General features: G+C 40.8%; 1 protein-coding gene across 1 annotated transcript in view; it reads left to right on the top strand.

Moving 5' to 3' along the window:
* Positions 1-5,864: 5,864 nt before the first annotated feature.
* Positions 5,865-19,222, top strand: part of KCNAB1 (potassium voltage-gated channel subfamily A regulatory beta subunit 1) — a 389,333-nt gene continuing 375,975 nt past the window's right edge. Inside the window, exon 1 of the mRNA XM_035278146.3 lies at positions 5,865-6,206. Coding sequence (XP_035134037.1) covers positions 5,965-6,206 — 242 coding nt within the window. The 5' untranslated portion in view covers positions 5,865-5,964. The remainder of the gene's footprint in view (positions 6,207-19,222) is intronic.

The following is a 19,222-nucleotide window of genomic DNA, read 5'->3' as shown; positions in this document are numbered from 1 at the left end:
TAGATTTCTTGATGGATTGCAAACAACTTCTTCTTTCTTCTTCTTCTTCTTCTTCTTCTTCTTCTTCTTCTTCTTCTTCTTCTTCTTCTTCTTCTTCTTCTTCTTTCTTCTTCTTCTTCTTCTTCTCCTTCTTCTCCTTCTTCCTTCTTCCTTCTCTCTTCTCTCTTCTTTCTTCCTCCTCCTCCTCCCTCCCTCCCCCTCCTCCTCCTCCTTCTTTTTCTTCTTCTTCTCCTTCTTCTTCTTCTTCTTGTTCTTCTTATTCCTCCTCCTCCTCCTCTCCTTCTTCCTTCCTTCTTCCTTATTTCTTCCTCCTCCTCCTCCTCCTCTCCTTCTTCCTTCCTTCTTCCTTCTTTCTTCCTCCTCTTCCTCCTCCTCCTCCTTCTTCTAGACAGAGTTTTGCTCTGTCACCCAGGCTTGAGTACAGTTTTGTGATCTCACATAACTTTCGTCCCCCAGATTCAAGCAATACTGCTGCCTCAGCCTTACAAGTAGCTGGGATTGCAGGCACCTGCTACAATGCCTGGCAATTTTTTTTTTTTGTATTTTTAGTAGTGATGAGGTTTCACCATGTTGGCTAGACTGGTCTCGAACTCCTGACCTCAGATGATCCACCCATCTCAGCCTCCCAAAGTGCTGGGATTACAGGTGTGAGCCACTGTGCCCAGCCTGGATTGCAAACTTCTGAAAGAATTCTCTCCATTCCTCCCACCCTTTACCTTTACTGCTAATGTTGTCTCAGGGTATCTTCTCTGATCCTCTGCTCTTTCCCCAGACTGGGTTTGGGGTGTCTCTTGAGTGATTGCCTCTATTTTTGCTCATATCACATCACTTTGTAATCTTTACTGGTTTCTCCCCTCTCCTCCACTGAGAGCTCCTTGAGAGCAAAGGCAGTGTCTATGCATTGTGTTTTGTTAACACAACACACACATACCATACTTAACTGTAGTCTCACCACATATAGCTAGACCCCAAGGTAGCTCTGGCAAAGGTGAAGAGATGACAGTGACAGGAGGGGCAATCCCTCTAGATGGTTCCCAGTGAGGTATGGGCAGATATCTCACTGCATCACCTGCAGAGCGCTAGTGAGCAAACACATGAACAAGAGCAGAAAGACGAAGTTCCTGTAAATAATCAGAATAGAAACATGTGCTCTGGACTGTGGTCTGGTGTCCCTTGTCCAGATTGACTTGGGTGGTCCAAACACGCCTCCACCCAGCAGTGGCAGTGCATTCCCATCCCTTAGCCTCACCATCTGGCCTCAGTTTTCATTTTAGACCTGGATGATTCTTGGATGACTGCGACATGTCCAAGATATACAGTGTTCAACAAATCACCTCCTTTGCCAAGAAAAATTTAAAACTAGCCTATAAAAGTGTTTGCTGTATTCCAAGGATAGCATAAATCTCACGGGCCTGGTATCTTACATAACCAGTGAATAATTCATGGACTCCAAGTCTTGCCAGTTACACAGGAGGAAAGGTCATCACCTCTATAGAATGATTAGAGCAGTTACTTTTTAAGATACACAGAACATCAGATGTAGATTAGAAGAATCTTAGAGATTACCTAAGTCTGAGTCAGTAAAGAAACTAGGGGGTCAGAAAGGTCAAGAGCTGCCCAAGGTCACACTGTTGTTTATGAATGCTGAACAGGTGTGGATGAAGTCTGCCTGCCACCCAGAGCTATGTGAGCTTCTATATGTGGCTTCTGTTTCCCAGGCCTCCCATGCCCCATCAGCAGGATGGGGCAGGCAGCACCTGTCTCATCACATGGCTTTTTGCTTTTTCCTGCACTCTGCTGACCATGTGATTGCACAGTACTTAAAGATTCTAAAAAAGATATGAAAATTATCATTCCTGAGACACAGAGGGACAGCAAGAAAGACACTAACTGTCCTTCTCAGCTGCTCCGAGGCATTTCTTAGTGTCTTACCACATTGAGCTTAAATTTGATCTTAATTTGTATTGACAACCAAAGGGATAAATGGTTCCCTTATTAAATATAGTTTGTATCCTCCACCTTTAAACTGGGACCTTTTATGACATTGACCAGTTTTTAGAACTTTATGAAAAGAAACTTCAGTACCAGATAAATATTGACTTTCTCATTTTTCTCTCCTTTCCTGGGCCCAGTTCCAAATTTGGAGGACAAAAAGAGAGGGACACATAGGAGAGGGCTCATGCCCCATGTTTTAGAAACTGCTTTCCTGGTTCACCTCTGTTTCTTCCCTGGCACTCCACTGCTACCACTGCCTCAGCCTCCAGGTGTTCTCAGCCCTGGAGGAAACACTTTCATGGCTCACACAGTCAGATTTAACCGGTGACTATCGTAAGTGAGGCCACTGGTGCACCTTTACTTGGGAATGCTGATTTCTCCTGAATTCCTTTGTACCTCATGACTTTTTTGCCCTCCTAGCTTTTCTGGCCTTTCCTTTACAAACGCTTATTTCTTTTTTCATGCTCAGGGCTTTGACTGCTGTGGTGAAAATGGAAATAGATTTATGAGAGGAAAGTTAGCTATTGGGAGTTTAAAATTAAAGCAAGGAAACTTAATCCCTATGCAATGTTGACTGTGCACAAAGCATCATGCTGATCATTATAACTGGAGTTTACAAGCTTGTATCAGATACAGTCCCTTCCCTAAAAGACCTTATAAACTGGATGAGGAGTTAAGAGGTACACTTGGAAGAGAGGGATCTCATACTCAGGGACAGCATATTTTGTCTTTGTTTCCCTAAGGAGGTACAAGTGCCACTCATAGGGCATTAAATAACTGATTCACTTTGTAAATATACTGTATTCCTGTTTCAATTTCCTTTCATTTTTTTTCTCATTATCTAAAAAGAAGGGAAGAGAAAGTCTCAGATTTGTGCCAAAATATCTTAAAAACCTCTCTAATATTTTTAAATCTTTGTCAATAAAAGATAAAAGGAGTTAAGACTCTGATCTCAAGCCTTTGGACACTATGTATCCAGCTGCAATATAATAACATTCTTCATTTTTATTGCAGTTTTTACAGACTACATTCTATTTTATCATAAATGATAAGGCTTTTCTGTTTATGATGGTAGTAATATAATGTTTCCTTACCAAATGTCTTAGTTCAGGCTGTTACCATAGACTTAGTGGCTTAAACAAGACACATTTATTTCTCACAGTTCTAGAGGCTGAAGTCTGAGATCAGGGTGCCAGCAGGGTCAGGTTCTTGGTGAGGGCCCTCTTCCCTGTTGAAAGCCCACTGCTCCTTCCAGTGTCCTTACGTGTTACAAAGAGAGCGAGCTACCTTTGGCCTCTTCTTATAAAGGCGCTCATCCCCTTCTGAGGGCTCCAAGATCACAACTCGCTCGCCTCCCAAAGGCCCTATATCCTAATATCGTCACACTGGGGGTTAGGATTTCCACATATGAATTTTGGGAGGAATGCAAACATTTAGCCCATAACTCTAAAAAAAATTGTTTTAGTTAGAAAAAGGAATTTAATTCCAAGTAGTAAATAAATAGGACATACAAAAATATGGCAGAAATCACAAGGGGTGTGCAAATGTTTGTGAAACAGTTTAGAAGTGTCAAGTGAGTGCTTTAGATTTGAATTGCAAGTGGAATTTCAATGAATAATTGTGTGCCAGGGGCTGGGAAGAATTCCTAGAGGAGGTGAGCTTTAAGGGAGCATGTGTGTGTGTGTGTGTGTGTGTGTGTGTGTGTGTAGATTCATGTCAGCAAAGATGTAAGATGTGATGGCAGGTAGAAGGTGGGAGTGTGAAGACTGTCAGACTGAATGAACAGTTTATGTCCAGGAGTCATGGTTGGAGGAGAGTCACAGCTGGAATCATGTGGCAGAGAGACCCATATATGAGCAGTTTCTTTGCCTTTTTTTTTTTAACTTTTTATTTTGAGATAACTGTTGATTCACATGCAGGTATAAGAAACAATAGAGAGATGCCATATATCCTTTGCCTAGTTCCCCAAATGATGGTATCTTGCCTAGCCATAGTTTAATAGCACAATCAGGGAACTGATGATGATACAAGCCCCTGCCCTTATTCAGATTTCACCAGTATCATAGGTAGTAATTTTTGTGTATTTATATTTAGTTCCATGCAGTTTTGTTACATGTATTGATGGATGTGACAAATACCGTCATGAAGACACAACAGTTCTATTACAAAAATCCCTCCTCTACCCTTTGATAGCCATAGCTATCTTCTTTCTTTTCGATCTTACGGCAATTATTCATTTGTTATTCCTCTCTAGCTACAATTTTGCCATTTCAAGAATGTTATATAAATGGAATAATACAGATTTCAAAATGCAACCTTTTGGTATTATATTTTTTTTTCCCAGTCAGCATAAGCCTTTTGAGGTTTATTCAACTCATTGTTTTGACCAATAGTTCATTCCTTTTACTTGCTGAGTGGTATTTCATAGTATGAATATGCCACAGTTTAATCATTCACCCACTGTGGAATATTTGGGTTGTTTCTAGATTTTGGCTGCTACAAATAAAGATGCTATAAACATTTGTATGCAAGTTTTCAGGTGAACGCAAGTTTTCCTTTCTCTGAGATAAATACCCAACAGTGTGATTGGTGTGTCATATAGTGAGTTTGGTATGTTTAGTCTTATAACACACTTTGCTGGAGTGGCTGAACCATTTAACATTCCCACCAGTGATTTATGAGGGATCCAGTCTCTCTGAATCTTTGATAGCATTTAGTGTTATCACCATTTGTGTTTTAGCTATTGTGACAGGTGTGTAGTGATCTCTCCTTATGGATTTCATTTGTATTTCCCTAATGCCTAATGATCTTTTGATGCTCTTATGTGCCATCTGTATATCCTCTTCAGTGAAATGTTTGTTCGTATCTTTTGCCCATTTGCTACTTAGATTGTCTATGCTTTCATGGTTCAGTTTGAAGAGTTCTTTAGATGTTCCACATATGTCTTTTGTCAGATATGTGGTTTGCAAATATTTTCTCCCAGTCCATAATTTGTTTTTTTTTTAAATCCCCTTCATGTGGCATTTCATAGAGCAAAAGTTGTTAATGTTGATAAAATCTAATTTATACATTTTTCCTTTTATGGGTTGTGCTTTTGGTGTCAAGTCTAATAATTCTTCACTTAGCTCTAGGTTCTGAGGATTTTCTCCTGTTTTTACCTAGAAGTTTATAGCTTTACATTTTACATTTAAATTCCATGATCAATTTGAGTTGGTTTTTGTATAAAGATGAGGTTTAGGTCAGTGGCTCATTTATTTTTGTTTGCTGTTGTTTTTCTCTGCTTTGCTTATGGATATCCAGTTGCTCCAGCACCATTTGGTGGAAAGGTTATTCTTGTTCTACAAAATTGCTTTTCACGTTTGTCAAAAGCAGCCATATTTGCGTGAACTTTTTGCCTTTTACAAACACCTTGCTGATATTTTTCTATCATTTGACAGCAACATCTGAAAAAGGGTAATGGACCTTTCACCCAAGTCAGTCATGCCACTAGTATAAAAATTATTTGATTACAAAATATTTAATAATTTAGAAAAGTCTCGTTACATACTTGTGAATCATCCCTAAGGCCTTATGGTCCTCACAAAAACACATTTGGCCCAGGTCCCACCAAAATATTTCCTTTTACCTAAATAGAAAGACATGGGAAAAAAGTCTCCATATTTTTTTCCCCAGGGCTAATACATAGTTGCTTACATTTGACTCTGAGTACTTTTAAGGGATGGGAAAAGTGATTGGCTACTGACAGGCTCCTTCGTGCACAGGCCTGGGCAGGACACATAACCCACAGCTCTGTCAGGAACTTACGAGCCTGCGCGCTGACAAAAATGATAAGAGAGATCTAAAGAAAACAAGCTCATCCTTTTTTGGGAGATACTGAAGCCAGATAACCCAAGGTATACACAGCAGGATACAGTGAGTCTTAAAGCTAAGCACTGTGCAATTAGCTTTGCTTCCTTGGGTGTTTGAAACATGCATCTATATAAACCTGCCTGCGCAGACATCCCTAGCCCCAAACTGGGTCTGCCAAAATCCAGTGAATCGGCTTTAAAATGCAGACGGCACCTAGCAGTGACCAAGACTCAGCCTCGGGAAGCCTGTGAACCTGTTAGGCCCAGTGGAGCAGCCGAACAGAAATATCTGGAAAAGTTTTTACGTGTTCATGGAATTTTGTTGCAGGAAACCACCAGAGCAGAGACTGGCATGGCATACAGGTACTGCTGATTGCAAAGTCATCCAACCAGGGCACTGCACTGATATCAAAGGTTGTTATTAAAGAAATAAGGACTGAAATAGCAAGACAAAACCCTGTAAGAAAAAGAAAAATGCAGTGAGCCCTCTTCTTGGGTTGCCTTATTATTATTTCTTCCTTCTCCTCCTCCGCCTTCTCCTCCTTCTCTTCCTCTTCTTCTTCCTCCTCCTCCCCTTCGACTTATTCCCCCTCCCCCTTCCTCCTTCCCCTTCCTCCTCCTCTTCCTTCTCCTTCCTCTTCCTTTTCTCCTCCTCCTCCTCCTCCTTCTTCTTCCTCCTCCTCCTCCTCCTCCTCTTCCTGTTCTTTCTTCTTTTGAGCTTTAGACTTTCTCTTTTCCCCAGAGGGTTACACAAATTATAGTCAAGTTCACCTATGGAAGCTCCTAACCATGTGCTGCCAGAAGTATCTTTGGCTGTAAGTAGGGAGGTGATGTAGCAGGTCAAAATGAAAAGCAGGGACTCCATTCTTCTTAAGAGAAAGGGAATTTATAAGTTAAGAGTAGATTTTTTTTTTTAGTGCTGCCTAGGATTCAAGACTGTTATTTTCTTCTAAACTTGATTCATGTGGTCTGTACTAATGGCTAATAAAATAGTTTAAGTTCTTCTTGAAATGACAGCACTTTTTAATAAGTGTAGCTTATGATAAATTACTGGTTATACACTAAACTACCAATATCATTATTTATTTCATGAATGATTAACAAAAATGAGAAATTTTTTCCTGATATAGGGTTGGATGTGTAATCTTTATAAGTTGCTCTGCAATGGGAAGAATCTTGCTTTTTCAGAGCAATTATTGCACCTGCGTAAGTGCTTCCTTTACTTACACCTAGAGTTTTAAACAGCCCAGAAGCTGGGTAAAAGCCATGCAGAAAGACAAGGTTACTGAAAACTGAAAAAACAATTTAGCAATTGTAAGAACAGTTGTCCTAGCTCAAATAAAAACTTCTGCATGGTATAAGATTGTTTTTCATGTACAAGATGTCCCCAGTGATTTCATTTTTTCATAATCAGAAGGTCTATTTCAGTGTAGAACTGCTGCTCTAATTTATCAGCTAATTATATTAATAAAGCAATTTACAATGATATAGTTTCTCTCTGGAGAGCAAAGTATTTTACACAGACTCTTATGTAACAAAAATCTTGTGCAGAAAAGAAGTGAACTCTTCTCAATTTATAAGGAGGATAGGACAGCCTACCATACCCTGCTTTAGAAGGGGAGCTCACCTTTCATGGTAGCTCATGGAATGAGGAGGGATGGATAAGGAGGAGATGCTGCTTTTCCTTCCTGAATCTGTCTGTCACAGGAAGGAGCCTGCTTCTCTCTCCCACCACGTTCTCCCATCTTCATGTTTCCTTGACCCTCAGAGGTGATAGTGATGGTGATAGTGAATACAGATCAGGTGAAGGGGAAGATAGACTGTTTCGCTTAAAAAAAAGCCGTCTCCATGTCTTTGTCATAGGTTGGGTGGTATTACCACAAATTGTTACATAAACCTTCAGAGCGCATGCCTTTCTCTCTCAAAAGTCTGGTTTGAATATTAATTACAGCTCTGTGCTGTATGCCAATGTTCAGGTGGAGGTATGTTCTAGGAAAGTGTTTTTCAAAGGATTATGAATTAGAGGACCACTTTCTTCAGGTGAAAGCAAAGCTGCCTCAGCTAAAGGTGGGAGCCTGGAGCCCACCTGCTTGAGGGAAGCATTCATCCCCCAGACTCTTCTGAGACACCGATGTGAATCCCATATCCCCATGAGACTATAGGGTTTGGGAGACTCTTCATAATGCTTTGGTGAGCAAGGCTCCGTTATCTTGGAGATGCCAGATACTGCCTTGGACAAGGCTATATGCTACCACATCATACCCTGTAAGAAATGGGACTTAGGAGAATGTTGCTCCTAAATCAGAGTTTAAAGAGAAAAAGCACAGTTTAGTTGATCCTTAGCCCTAAGAAATAGCCAAGGCTCTAAATCGTGATGAGCTTGTGCTCTGACACATCTTCCTGATGCATTTCTCTGTTACCCACTCCCCAAATGTCCTTAGTACTCTGTATATTCTCCCTTTAAGACACTCATTTATTACCCTTATTTATGCCATTCTCCCTCAAGCATTTGGAAAGGAATTTTAGGAAAGAGAATCAGGGTTCTCTTGGTTCCTTTCCATCTTAGCTTTAGACCTTCATTTCTGATAATCATAGTTGGGATTAAGAGGGAAGCTGACTTTCATATTCTTATTTCTGTATTATGATTTTTTTCCCCTCAGGAAAAAAGAGGGTGGGCAGGGCACCATTGCTATGTTAAAAAACAACCTCCGCTAAGCCTCATCTTTTCTATTTTTCTTTTTCTTTTGAAGTTGAAAGAAAATGAGCTTTGGAGTTAAAGAGACCAGAGTTCAAATTCAAGCTCTGCCAGTTTGAACTGTGACATTGGGCCAGTCATGACATAGAAATGCCTAATACAGTAGGTACTCCCTGGGAATGTAGATTTCCTTTCCACTTATTCTGTACTGTCTGTCCATCAGTCTAAGTTGGGGAGGGATTGAAACCCTTTAGGTGAAACATATAAATTGGTAAGAGAATATTCTCAAAAGGAAAAAAAAAAAGAATAAAACAATCCACAGTAGTTCACAGTCTGTGTAAGTTTCCATGCTGAGCTTAAGAATTCTCAGAGGTCTGGAAGAGCCGGGTAAGCTGTTTTCTCTTCCTAATTTGGTCAGATGCCATTGCAGACTTTAGCCCAATACCAGCTGCTTGGGTCCCTCGATCATCTGTGAGAAAGCATTATGTTGTGTTTCCATGGAGACTTCATTTTATTTCTAACTAAGGTTGACCAGGAGGAGGAAAAAAATAAGTAAATATGCAAACACATGTATCAATTGAAAAGAAGCTGGAGGACATCAAATGTGGTGTAAAAAGTGCCAAGTTGCCGTGTAGATCCTTCTGTTGGCTTAGAAATCTCAGCAAAAATAGAAGTTTTAAAATTCATTTTATCAGTGACTATAAAATGATTACCCAAGAGGGTCTTCAAGTTACTTCTAAGAGGCTGAAAATTAATTGTCTTTATTATATAGCATTGAACTCTAAGCCAGACAGTAAAAATGAGCCTGAGTCAAGGTTAAAGTACACTGAGGGCTAGTTTTATGAGAAAAACACCAAAAATATCTAGACTGAGTTAGGATGTAGCAAATACTTCGCTTTGAAGCAATTTTATAATACTAACATTGGCAGGAGAAACTTAAACAGATGTAAAACGAAGTTCTAATCCAGGGACAATACTTTTCCTGTAAAAGGCTAGATAGCAAACACTTTGGGCTCCAGGTCGTATCCACCTCTGTTACATCTACCGACCTCTATGCTGGGTGAATGCAGCTATTGATGACATGCATATGAGTGAGCACAGCCATGTTCCAATGAAACTTTATTTATGGACATGGAAATTTGAATTTTATTCAATTTTTGCATATCACAAATCTTCCTTTTTTCCTCCAAAGTGTTAAAAATGTAAAAATCATTCTCAGCTGTGGGCCTTATGAAAACAGGTGGCAGGATGGGTTTGTTCAGCTAGCTAACCCCTGGTTTAGAAAACAAGGCCTTCAGTTGCACAGGTTAATTATTTACTTGTTTGTATTTATTTATTTATTTTTTTGAGACGGAGTTTCGCTCTTGTTACCCAGGCTGGAGTGCAATGGCGCAATCTCGGCTCACCGCAACCTCCGCCTCCTGGGCTCAGGCAATTCTCCTGCCTCAGCCTCCCGAGTAGCTAGGATTACAGGCACGCGCCACCATGCCCAGCTAATTTTTTGTATTTTTAGTAGAGACGGGGTTTCACCATGTTGACCTGGATGGTCTCAATCTCTTGACCTTGTGATCCACCCGCCTCGGCCTCCCAAAGTGCTGGGATTACAGGCGTGAGCCACCGCGCCCGGCCCTGTATTTATTTATTTTTAAACCTTTTTGTTTCCAGAGGTATTTAAGGAACTCAAATGCATATAATTCAGAAAGATAAAAACAAATTATAAAGAAGATGGAAAAAACAGAGCTCAGAAAGACCAAAAGAGCAGTAAGGGAACAGAGCTCTGAGGTTGAGGGAGCACACTATGTATAAGCCAATGGGTTGCAAGAAGTAGACCTAGGTTTGGCTCTGTGCTTTCCAGCAACATTAAATTGTGAAGAGGGAAGTGGAGCCTTTTACAGCGTTACAGGGTCCTTGGATTAGAGACAAGTCAGTTGCTTCATAATGGCACACCTCTTCCTGATCTGGAAATCAGAGAGAAGTTCCTTCTGAGGTTCTTCTTTGTATAATGAATAATATCCTTGCAATATCCTTATAGCAAACACACCAGTAAGGTTCCTAGAGGATCTTTCCTATGGAGCCCCTAATATTACTATCACATCAAATAATAACACTGTAGAGACAAGTAGGTGCATAATGGGAAAAAGTGACATTGGTTAAATAGAAACCACATTAGCCACTTTGGGCCATGCTTTAAGAATTTTCCAATAATGATAATGCAGATTTCTTTTTTATTTTTTCTTTTTTTAAAGAATGGCAGGGCTTGTCCAGGTTTATGGAATGAAGCAATTGTTTATGGAAAAATAAGTGTTATTTGCCAATCAAGGATGAAATTTTCTATAGCCTTGAGCTGATGGTGGGGACAAGGCAATAAAAGAAGAAAGGGAAAGTCTTAGAATTCTTAACACAGGATCAGCCTCAGGGATAATCTACTCCAAGTTCTGGTCTTACAGCTGAAGAAAATTGAGGCGCAGAGATGTTGAGTATCTAGCCTGAAGTTGCACTTCCAGCTAGCAACAAAGCTAGGACTGAACCTCTTTCCCTTGGGTCCCAGTCCAGTGCTTTCTCCATGCTCTCCATATTTATTCAGCTCCTCAACCTCCAACCCACCATGTGCCAAGACACACACACACACATGCGCGCGCACATGCACACGCACACACGCATGTGCACACGCACACAGCATCCTGGAAATACTGCAGATCCAGCCATGTTCACCATCCTGCTCTGTCTACTTTTCCAGGATCCCCTGTTGTTGCTGTGCTCTGTGACCTGCTCAGTCCTGCTTCTTTGCATGCTGACCCTCCACCCTCTACCAGAATCACTGAATCTCTACTCATCATTACTTCCTTTACCTGGAATATTACACATCCTAGGTAACTCCAACCCACAGGCTCTCCTTTTGCCTCCACAGCATAGACCACCAGTCTTTTCTCCATGTGCATGTGTATCTTGTCAAAATTGTGCTTTGTGACCTTGAGGATGAGGACTAAAACTTATAATATTTTATATTCCTTCAATGCCTTTGCACTTAGAAAGTGCTGGATACATACGTGTTGCTTAATTGAGGTGCATTAGTTCAGAAGTTGGGAAGGAGAAAAAGAGCAAGTAGGAACTTTCCTTTTCCTTACTAATAGTGCTCTAGCCCCATCTTTTCTCCTGTATCTTAGATACAATATGTTACTTAATCTTGCTAAGCCTCAGCTTCCCTATCTGTAAAATGGGTTAATTTAACTTATTTCACAATGGCATTGTAAGAAATCCATAAAGTCACATATGTGAAAGTGCTTAGCTCACTGACTGCTAGAGTGGGAACCTAAGTGCTCCCTTGCTCCCATCTCTCTCACTTTTTTTTTTTTTTTTTTGAGACAGAGTCTAGCTCTGTTGCCAGGCAAGAGTGCAGTGGCATGATCTCAGCTGGCTGCAACCTCTGCCTCCTGGGTTCAAGAGATTCTCCTGCCTCAGTCTCCTGAGTAGCTGGGACTACAGGTGTGTGCCACCATGCCCAGCTAATTTTTTTGTATTTTTAGTAGAGATAGGGGTTCACCATGTTGGCCAGGATGGTCTCCATCTCTTGACCTTGTGATCCGCCTGCATTGGCCTCCCGAAGTGCTGGGATTACAGGCATGAGCCATGCACCTGGCCTTCCAATCTCCTTTTAAATGAATCCTAGGAACCTATCACTTAGTCATCTTTAGCATTTCCAAAAAGAAGTGTGTGCCTATCTAAAAAGGATAGAGGGACAGAAAATAAACACTTAAAATTCACTGTTGTACAGTTCTGAACATATCACCTTCCTTTCCTCATTTGCTTTTTCAACTTTTTTTTTTTTTTTTGCTTTTCCTATTAGGATCTACTGAGAAAGGGCTTGTTTTTCTTTCTTTTTATCTCACACATTATCTCACACATTAAATTTGATCAGATTGGCCTCAGGAAATGTTGGGATAAATAACTCTTCAAATGATATAATATGAAGGTATCTTTTATCAACCACTGTGTTTCCAGTGCCTAGCATTGTGCCTAGAACAAAAATATTTGAGCCAGAATGAAATTAAAAGGACTGAAACTTCCAGCAGCTTTCAGTGTCTCTCCCGTCAGCTTGCCCCAGTGTCCAAAGATCTCCCTAGACTGGAGACATCAGTTCTCAGAGACTTCTGTGAAATGGAAGTTTGCTTGCTGAGAGGTAACCGCACTAATCTAAGCTACTAGATGGCAGACTAAGAAGAAAACAGAACATAGTCCAGGCCTGACCTAAAACAAGAGAAAGGGGCTGGACGCAGTGGCTCATGCCTGTAATCCCAGTACTTTGGGAGGCCAAGGCGGACAGATCGTGAAGTCAGGAGTTCAAGACCAGCCTGACCAGCATGGTGAAAACCTGTCTCTACTAAAAATACAAAAAATTAGCTGGCCGTGTTGGCACGTGCCTGTAGTCCCAGCTACTCGGGCGGTTGAAGCAGGAGAATTGCTTGAACCCAGCAGGCAGAGGTTGCAGTGAGTGGAGATTGCGCCACTGCATTCCAGCCTGGGTGACAGAACAAGACTCCGTCTAAAAAGAGAAAAAAAGAGAAAGTAGGAAGGAAGCTTCTAGGCTAGATCAACAGAAAAGCTCAAGTATCAGAGCATGGTGCATTGCTATAAACTATCCATAGAAGCAGGAGGGCTGGAATTGAAAAAAAGGGGAAGGAAAACCTCACTCAGTTACTAGCTTTTCTCAGAGATGTCAGGGCAGAGAATTTGAAGGCATAACTGAGAGTTTTCATTGATCATTATATGAAGACTCCAAAGATAAGTAGAAACAATTTTTTACCTGAACTCCTCTCTGTGGGTTCTGTCACAGTACAAACACGAGGTCCTAGCAGGAGGATTTGAAGACAAGCTTCTTTTTTCCCTCCTCTCACCCTCTGCTTCCTTATCGACAAAATGAAGTTGAAAAACCCTACTCCATGGGGTAATGTTATCCATTCAAAGAGGTATGTAGTGGACACCCAGGAAAGATTATCCCTCTTGCCCTTTCTCCTTTTCATAGTCTTACAGGGTTGACATACATGGGAGTTGAAAATTACATTTGTTCCTAAATTGCATTCACTGTCATCCTCCAACGAACCCCCCCAAGCCCCACCCAATACACCCTTTTGCAGTGGCTCACGCCTATAATCCCAGCACTTTGGGAGGCTGAGGCACGTGGTTCACGAGGTCAAGAGATCGAGACCATCCTGGTCAATATGGTGAAACCCCGTCTCTACTAAAAATACAAAACTTAGCTGGGCATGGTGGTGCATGCCTGTAGTCCCAGCTACTCGGGAGGCTGAGACAGGAGAATTACTTGAACCCAGGAGGCGGAGGTTGCAGTGAGCCGAGATTGCACCATTGTGCTCCAGCCTGGGCAATGAGAGCGAAACTCTATCTCAAACAAACAAACAAAAAACACAACACCCTTTCATCATGTGTTCTTGTGACCTGCCTTTTTCATGAGATGCTTGGCACACTCAGACCTGCTTGAAAAGTATTAATAGCTAGGGCAGTGACTGAAAAATCAATAGCCTAGAAAAGTCTCCAGGCCTGTGCTAATTTGCTCTGAGCCCTCTGGTTGTTTTTCTCCTGGCATCAATATTTCTGTAGGAAAGCAGATGACACCAAGATGGCTTGGGCTCAGGACATGTGTGATTACTTGAAACCTGAATAGGCTGCTGGTGAAGGGCCGAGGTGGCATAGTGAAAGGGGCTTATTCAAAATGAACAGAATGTGTTATTTCCTACTGAATGGAACAGAAGTTCTAAAGTATGTTTTGAAAGTGTCAGTTTAGATAGAAATGCTTAGAATTTAAGCAAGAGTGAGAGATGAATGCTGCTTGGGGTTGAAATATTGTTTTGGGGGGCAGATATTTAATCTGTTTTGAAATTTCCACTTGGAATTTTTCAATCAAAAGTTGCTTTGTTTATGCAGCATGATGAAAATACTAGAAATTCAGGGCTTGAGAACAGTACTGGGTTACAAGAGATCCGCTTTCTCATATGGAAGTTGTTGACAGTGTTCATATGGGAAAAAAATGAGTATTTTGAAATCTGATTTTCCTAACCAATGAGCAGCTATAGGCCAAAGATGTTTTCATCCAAGAGAAAAACTATTCCTGAATATCCCTACAGTGCCTGTAAGTGCCACTAGGATGTGCTGTTTCATAAAGAAAAGGAAGCTCGTCTGTTCCCTGAAACGCTGCTAGAAGAAAACTATTCAGACAATCCTAGACTCGAACTTAAATTTGAATCTATGTATTTACCCTGATGGGAACAATATTCCTAAGGTTCTGAGAAGTCTTAATCCCAGAGCAAGGCTATGTTACTAAAACATAACACAGTTAGATACTTTATAGAGGAAATTTTCTATTTCTAGGATTTTTCTAGCATGAGGGTTCTGAGCTACACCACAGACCTCTGGGCAGCCATGGTGAAGAAAAGAAAAGTAGACATCTCATCCCCTACCATCTTTCAAAGAATATTCTGTTGTTGTCCATTCCATCTCAGGTGCAGGAACCTGTTACCCAGTTAAGATGGAACGGACATAGTGAATTTGGAACATGTGTGCTATCTGGACTGCACAGGAGAAGGCCATATCAAAGCCTCTCAGTATTCTCAGAACAAGGGTCTTGCAGGCCTGGCTCACCACCAAGTCAGGAGATGGCCCTCCTTTGTATCCACTGTTTGTGTTCACTTATCACATGCCACCTATCCACACATAGAGTGTCTGCCTCCCATCCAGTGATTCTTCTTTCTCTCCTTAGCTAGTTACCAACTGATTCTTCCTAACTGTTAAAATATAGATACTTTTTAATGGAATGTCTGCAAAATATGTCATGCAAAGAAATGAATCCCTAATGGTGGGAGTATAGGTAGTAAAGGAGTTATTTTTAGATGAACTGTCTAGTTCTTGAAGCCAGAACTATTTTAAAATTTTTATCTGAAAATAATTTCAAACATATATAAAAGAACATATCTGGGCTATTTATTCCTTAACATATTGTTAACATTTTGCCCCATTTGTTTTAACTTTTGTTCGTCTTCTCACATCCTCACTCCTTGCAACCCACCTCCCTATTTATTTTTCCAACCTTTTTGAAACTAAGCTCCACACAGTGGGTTAGATGAAATATTTTTAGACAATGAATTTTGACCCAATTATCTTTAGTCATTTTCTCTTCCATGATATTCCTCTTAATTTGCTAAGGCGGACAAGATAGAAGCTCTGATAATCATAGGGTGTGGGTGTAAAATGTGCAACTCAAGTATCTAAGCTCTCCATTTAGCAATTGAAAGGTTTGCAACAGGTCAGTGATTCACCCTGCTTTTGGAATTTTACAGCATTATAACTCAGGGCATAGTGACAATATATGCATCTAGAAGCTGGTTACGGTTTCAAAAAAGAGCTCTCATTCCTTCCAGAGATGACTATTTTATAAGATGGGCACCTTTGTACATAACTTCCCAAAAGGTTAACTCTTGTTGTAACTTCTTTGTAACATTCCTTGCTAGCATCTTCTTCCTTTACCTCTATTTTTCCTTTTGGCACACTTAAATGTTTATTTCTGTATTGTCTGTCTCTCTCACTAGAATGTGAATTCCAAAAAAGCAGGGATTTTATCTGTGTAGTTAATTACTGCATTCCCCAAATCTGACATCTAGCGTAGAACTCAATAAATATTTGCTGAATAAATTATTAGGCAGGAGTCTCACAAACAAACCTTCAATGTTCACTGGAGGACAAGCTGCTGGATATCAGGCGCAAAGCACCACTTTACCAGGATCCATAGTCTCCCTGCCACTCACCTCCTTCCTCTCTTTGCCAAAAATCCAAGGTGTCCTAGTTTGAAACAGTGGTACTTGAGGAGAGCATTGTTTTTATAGGAAATAGGTCCTTAAATCTTGGATTTTAAGATGCTTTGAGGTGACCATATCATACTCATAATGGCATAGCCCACTGTATGTTTGTTTCTCCTGAGATATCCATCTTGTTTCACCTTAATTTGCTCATTTACTTCAATCATTCATTAAGTTTGTGATGGCTAATTTTGTGTCAGTTTGACCGGGCCACAGAGTGCCTAGACATTTGGTCAACCATTATTCTGGGTGTGGCTGTGAAGTTGTTTTTGCATGAAATTAACATTGAAATTGGTGGACTGAGTAAAGCAAACTGCCCTCCCCACTGTGGATGGGGGTCATCTAGTCATTTGAAGTTGAGCAAAAATGTTGACCTCTCATGAGTAGGAGGGAAATCCTTCTGCCTGATTGCTGGATCTGGGACATCAGTCTATTTCTGCTTTCAGACTTGAACTGAAACATCAGCTCTTCTTGAGTCTTGAGTCTGCTGGTTTTTGGACCCAAACTTACACCTTTGACCCTCCTGATTCTCAGGCCTTCAGATTTGGACCAGAATTATATTATTGGCTCTCTTGCAGCTCCAGCTTGTCAGCTGCAGATCTTGGGACTTCTCAGCCTTCACAGTTGCATGAGCTATTTCCTTATAATCAATCAATCAGTCAATCAGTGATCAATTAGTCAATCCCTATCTGTCAATTTATCTATCAGTTTATCCATCTCCTGTTATTTGCGTTTATCTGGAAAACGCTAAGTAATATAGATTTCTCACTGTACTTTCCTCCAAACGGTTCTCTGTGGTGTCACTGCCCAGCCCTATTCATAGTGGAGCCTTGAGTTACCTCGACCAGAATGAGACACTCATGCTTTCATTCAGTGTGTATTCTGGTTTCCACTTAGAGGTGTTGCTTTTGGAGGGAGGTTTAGCTGATTACAGCCTAAGATCACCAAAAGTAGTGCAGATGTCTAACAGACTCCTATTACAAAGTTATGGGCCTCTCCTTCTCCACCCCTCTTCTCACCAGCTCTTCTTTCCCTTCCTACCAATTATCCCTCAATCCCACTGCCAAGTCCTCTTTAAGTTTACTTTTTTCCTCATTCTACATTTCCATCTTATTACAGAAGGGGTCATCACCTCATTATAGCAGCCAGGTGTCAACTTCCAAACTATGGGGGACAAGTGTGGAGAGTTAGTTTACCTGTTGGGATTCCTAGCTGACTCATCCTCCTAGATAAATGCACCAGAGGATTTTCTCTCTATTTGGTAGTGTTGGATGAGTGTGGGTTCTGGTTAGACTTCTTGTTCTTGGTATAGATCAGAATTGCCCATCAACTATCTGGCCTGAAACATTTTTTTGCTGATAATTAATAGTTGCAGGCTGGATCTTGGTGGTATCATAATCTCCACGGGTTTTCTTACTTAAGTCTGCTCTTCTCTACCACTTTGGCAAGACTGTGACCCATGTGACTTAGCAAAGGTGGTCAGTGCTGCTGGGACTGGGCAGTGGCAGTAGAAGGTTTATGCCTTTCCACTTCAGGGGATTGGTTACCTGCAGGAGCCTGGGTGAGACTCATTACACTGGACAGAATCCAGCTATCTTCTTTCTGCCCCTTCTTCACAAGTACCTCTCCAAGGGCCTTCCATTTCTGATCTAATATTCACCACTTCTTGGGTTCTGGATCCCATAGGGGTTAAGTAGTTTCCCTAATATGTCTTATGACTGTCTCGTTGAAATTGTTCGGTAATCCAAAACACATTCTTATACAAGATGGAAAAGCAGATTTATATAGCCGAATTTACTAATGCATATTATATGACACATTGGTGACACTCTTTTTATAAAACGATTTTGTATGACCACTAGTCAAGCCTTGCTGTTTTTGGTACAGTATCTATTTTTTACTGAACCATCTACCTATTCCTCCATCCCCACTACATAGATTCATACAACAACTCTTCGTTGAGTGCTCACCTTGATTTATGCACAATTCCAGGCATTGGAGATACAGCAGCGAACACCTAGGCTAAGTTCTCTGCTTTTTTAAGGATTGAATTCTAGTGGAAATATGCCAGTTAATACACAAAAATAAATAAATAAAATATATAATACTTCAGAAGGATAAATTATCTGGAAAAACACAAAATACAGAAGAAGGATGAGTATGTATGTCAGGGAGCAGTTGCAATTTTAAATAACATAGCCAAGGAAGGCCTCACTGAGAAGGCAGCATTTGAATAAGTACCTGAAAGAGGTGAAAATTACAATCATTGAAGTTTCTGGGGAAAGAGTATTATAGACAGAGGGAACAGTATATGCAAAAGCCCAGTGTGAAAGTCTGCAGAAAGAAACAAAAACAACCAATGTGTCAAGAGCAGAGTGAATGAATGATAGAATACTAAGAAATGATGTCAAGAAGGTAAAGGGGAGAATTACAAGTTCAGGAGATCCTCAAGAAACTCTCAGGTTCAGTCATTCACTAGAAGGACTCACAGGACTCAGCAAAGCCATTATGCTGATGGTTGTGGTTTATTACAGCAAAAAGATACAGATTAAAATTAGCATCAGCAGGAGGTACCCTAGGGTTGGGTCCAGGAAAACTCCTCTCCCAGTGGAGTTGTGTGGATAGTGCTTATTTCTCTCAGCAACAATATATGACAATATGCGTAGAGTACTGCCAAGTGGAAAGCTTACCTGAACTTTGGTGTCCAGAGTTTTTATTTGGGTTTGGCCATGTAGACACAGCTGACTACCTATGTGTCTTACTGTAGCCTCTGGCCCCTCTGGAGTTCAGGCTGATACAATGTGGCCCAAGACTCCCACCAT

Source organism: Callithrix jacchus, chromosome 17, assembly GCF_049354715.1.
Source record: "Callithrix jacchus isolate 240 chromosome 17, calJac240_pri, whole genome shotgun sequence".
NCBI classification, from domain to species: Eukaryota; Metazoa; Chordata; class Mammalia; order Primates; family Cebidae; genus Callithrix; species Callithrix jacchus.
The sequence above is the reverse complement of the archived record's forward strand: the minus strand, read 5'-3'. Positions and strand labels throughout refer to the sequence as shown.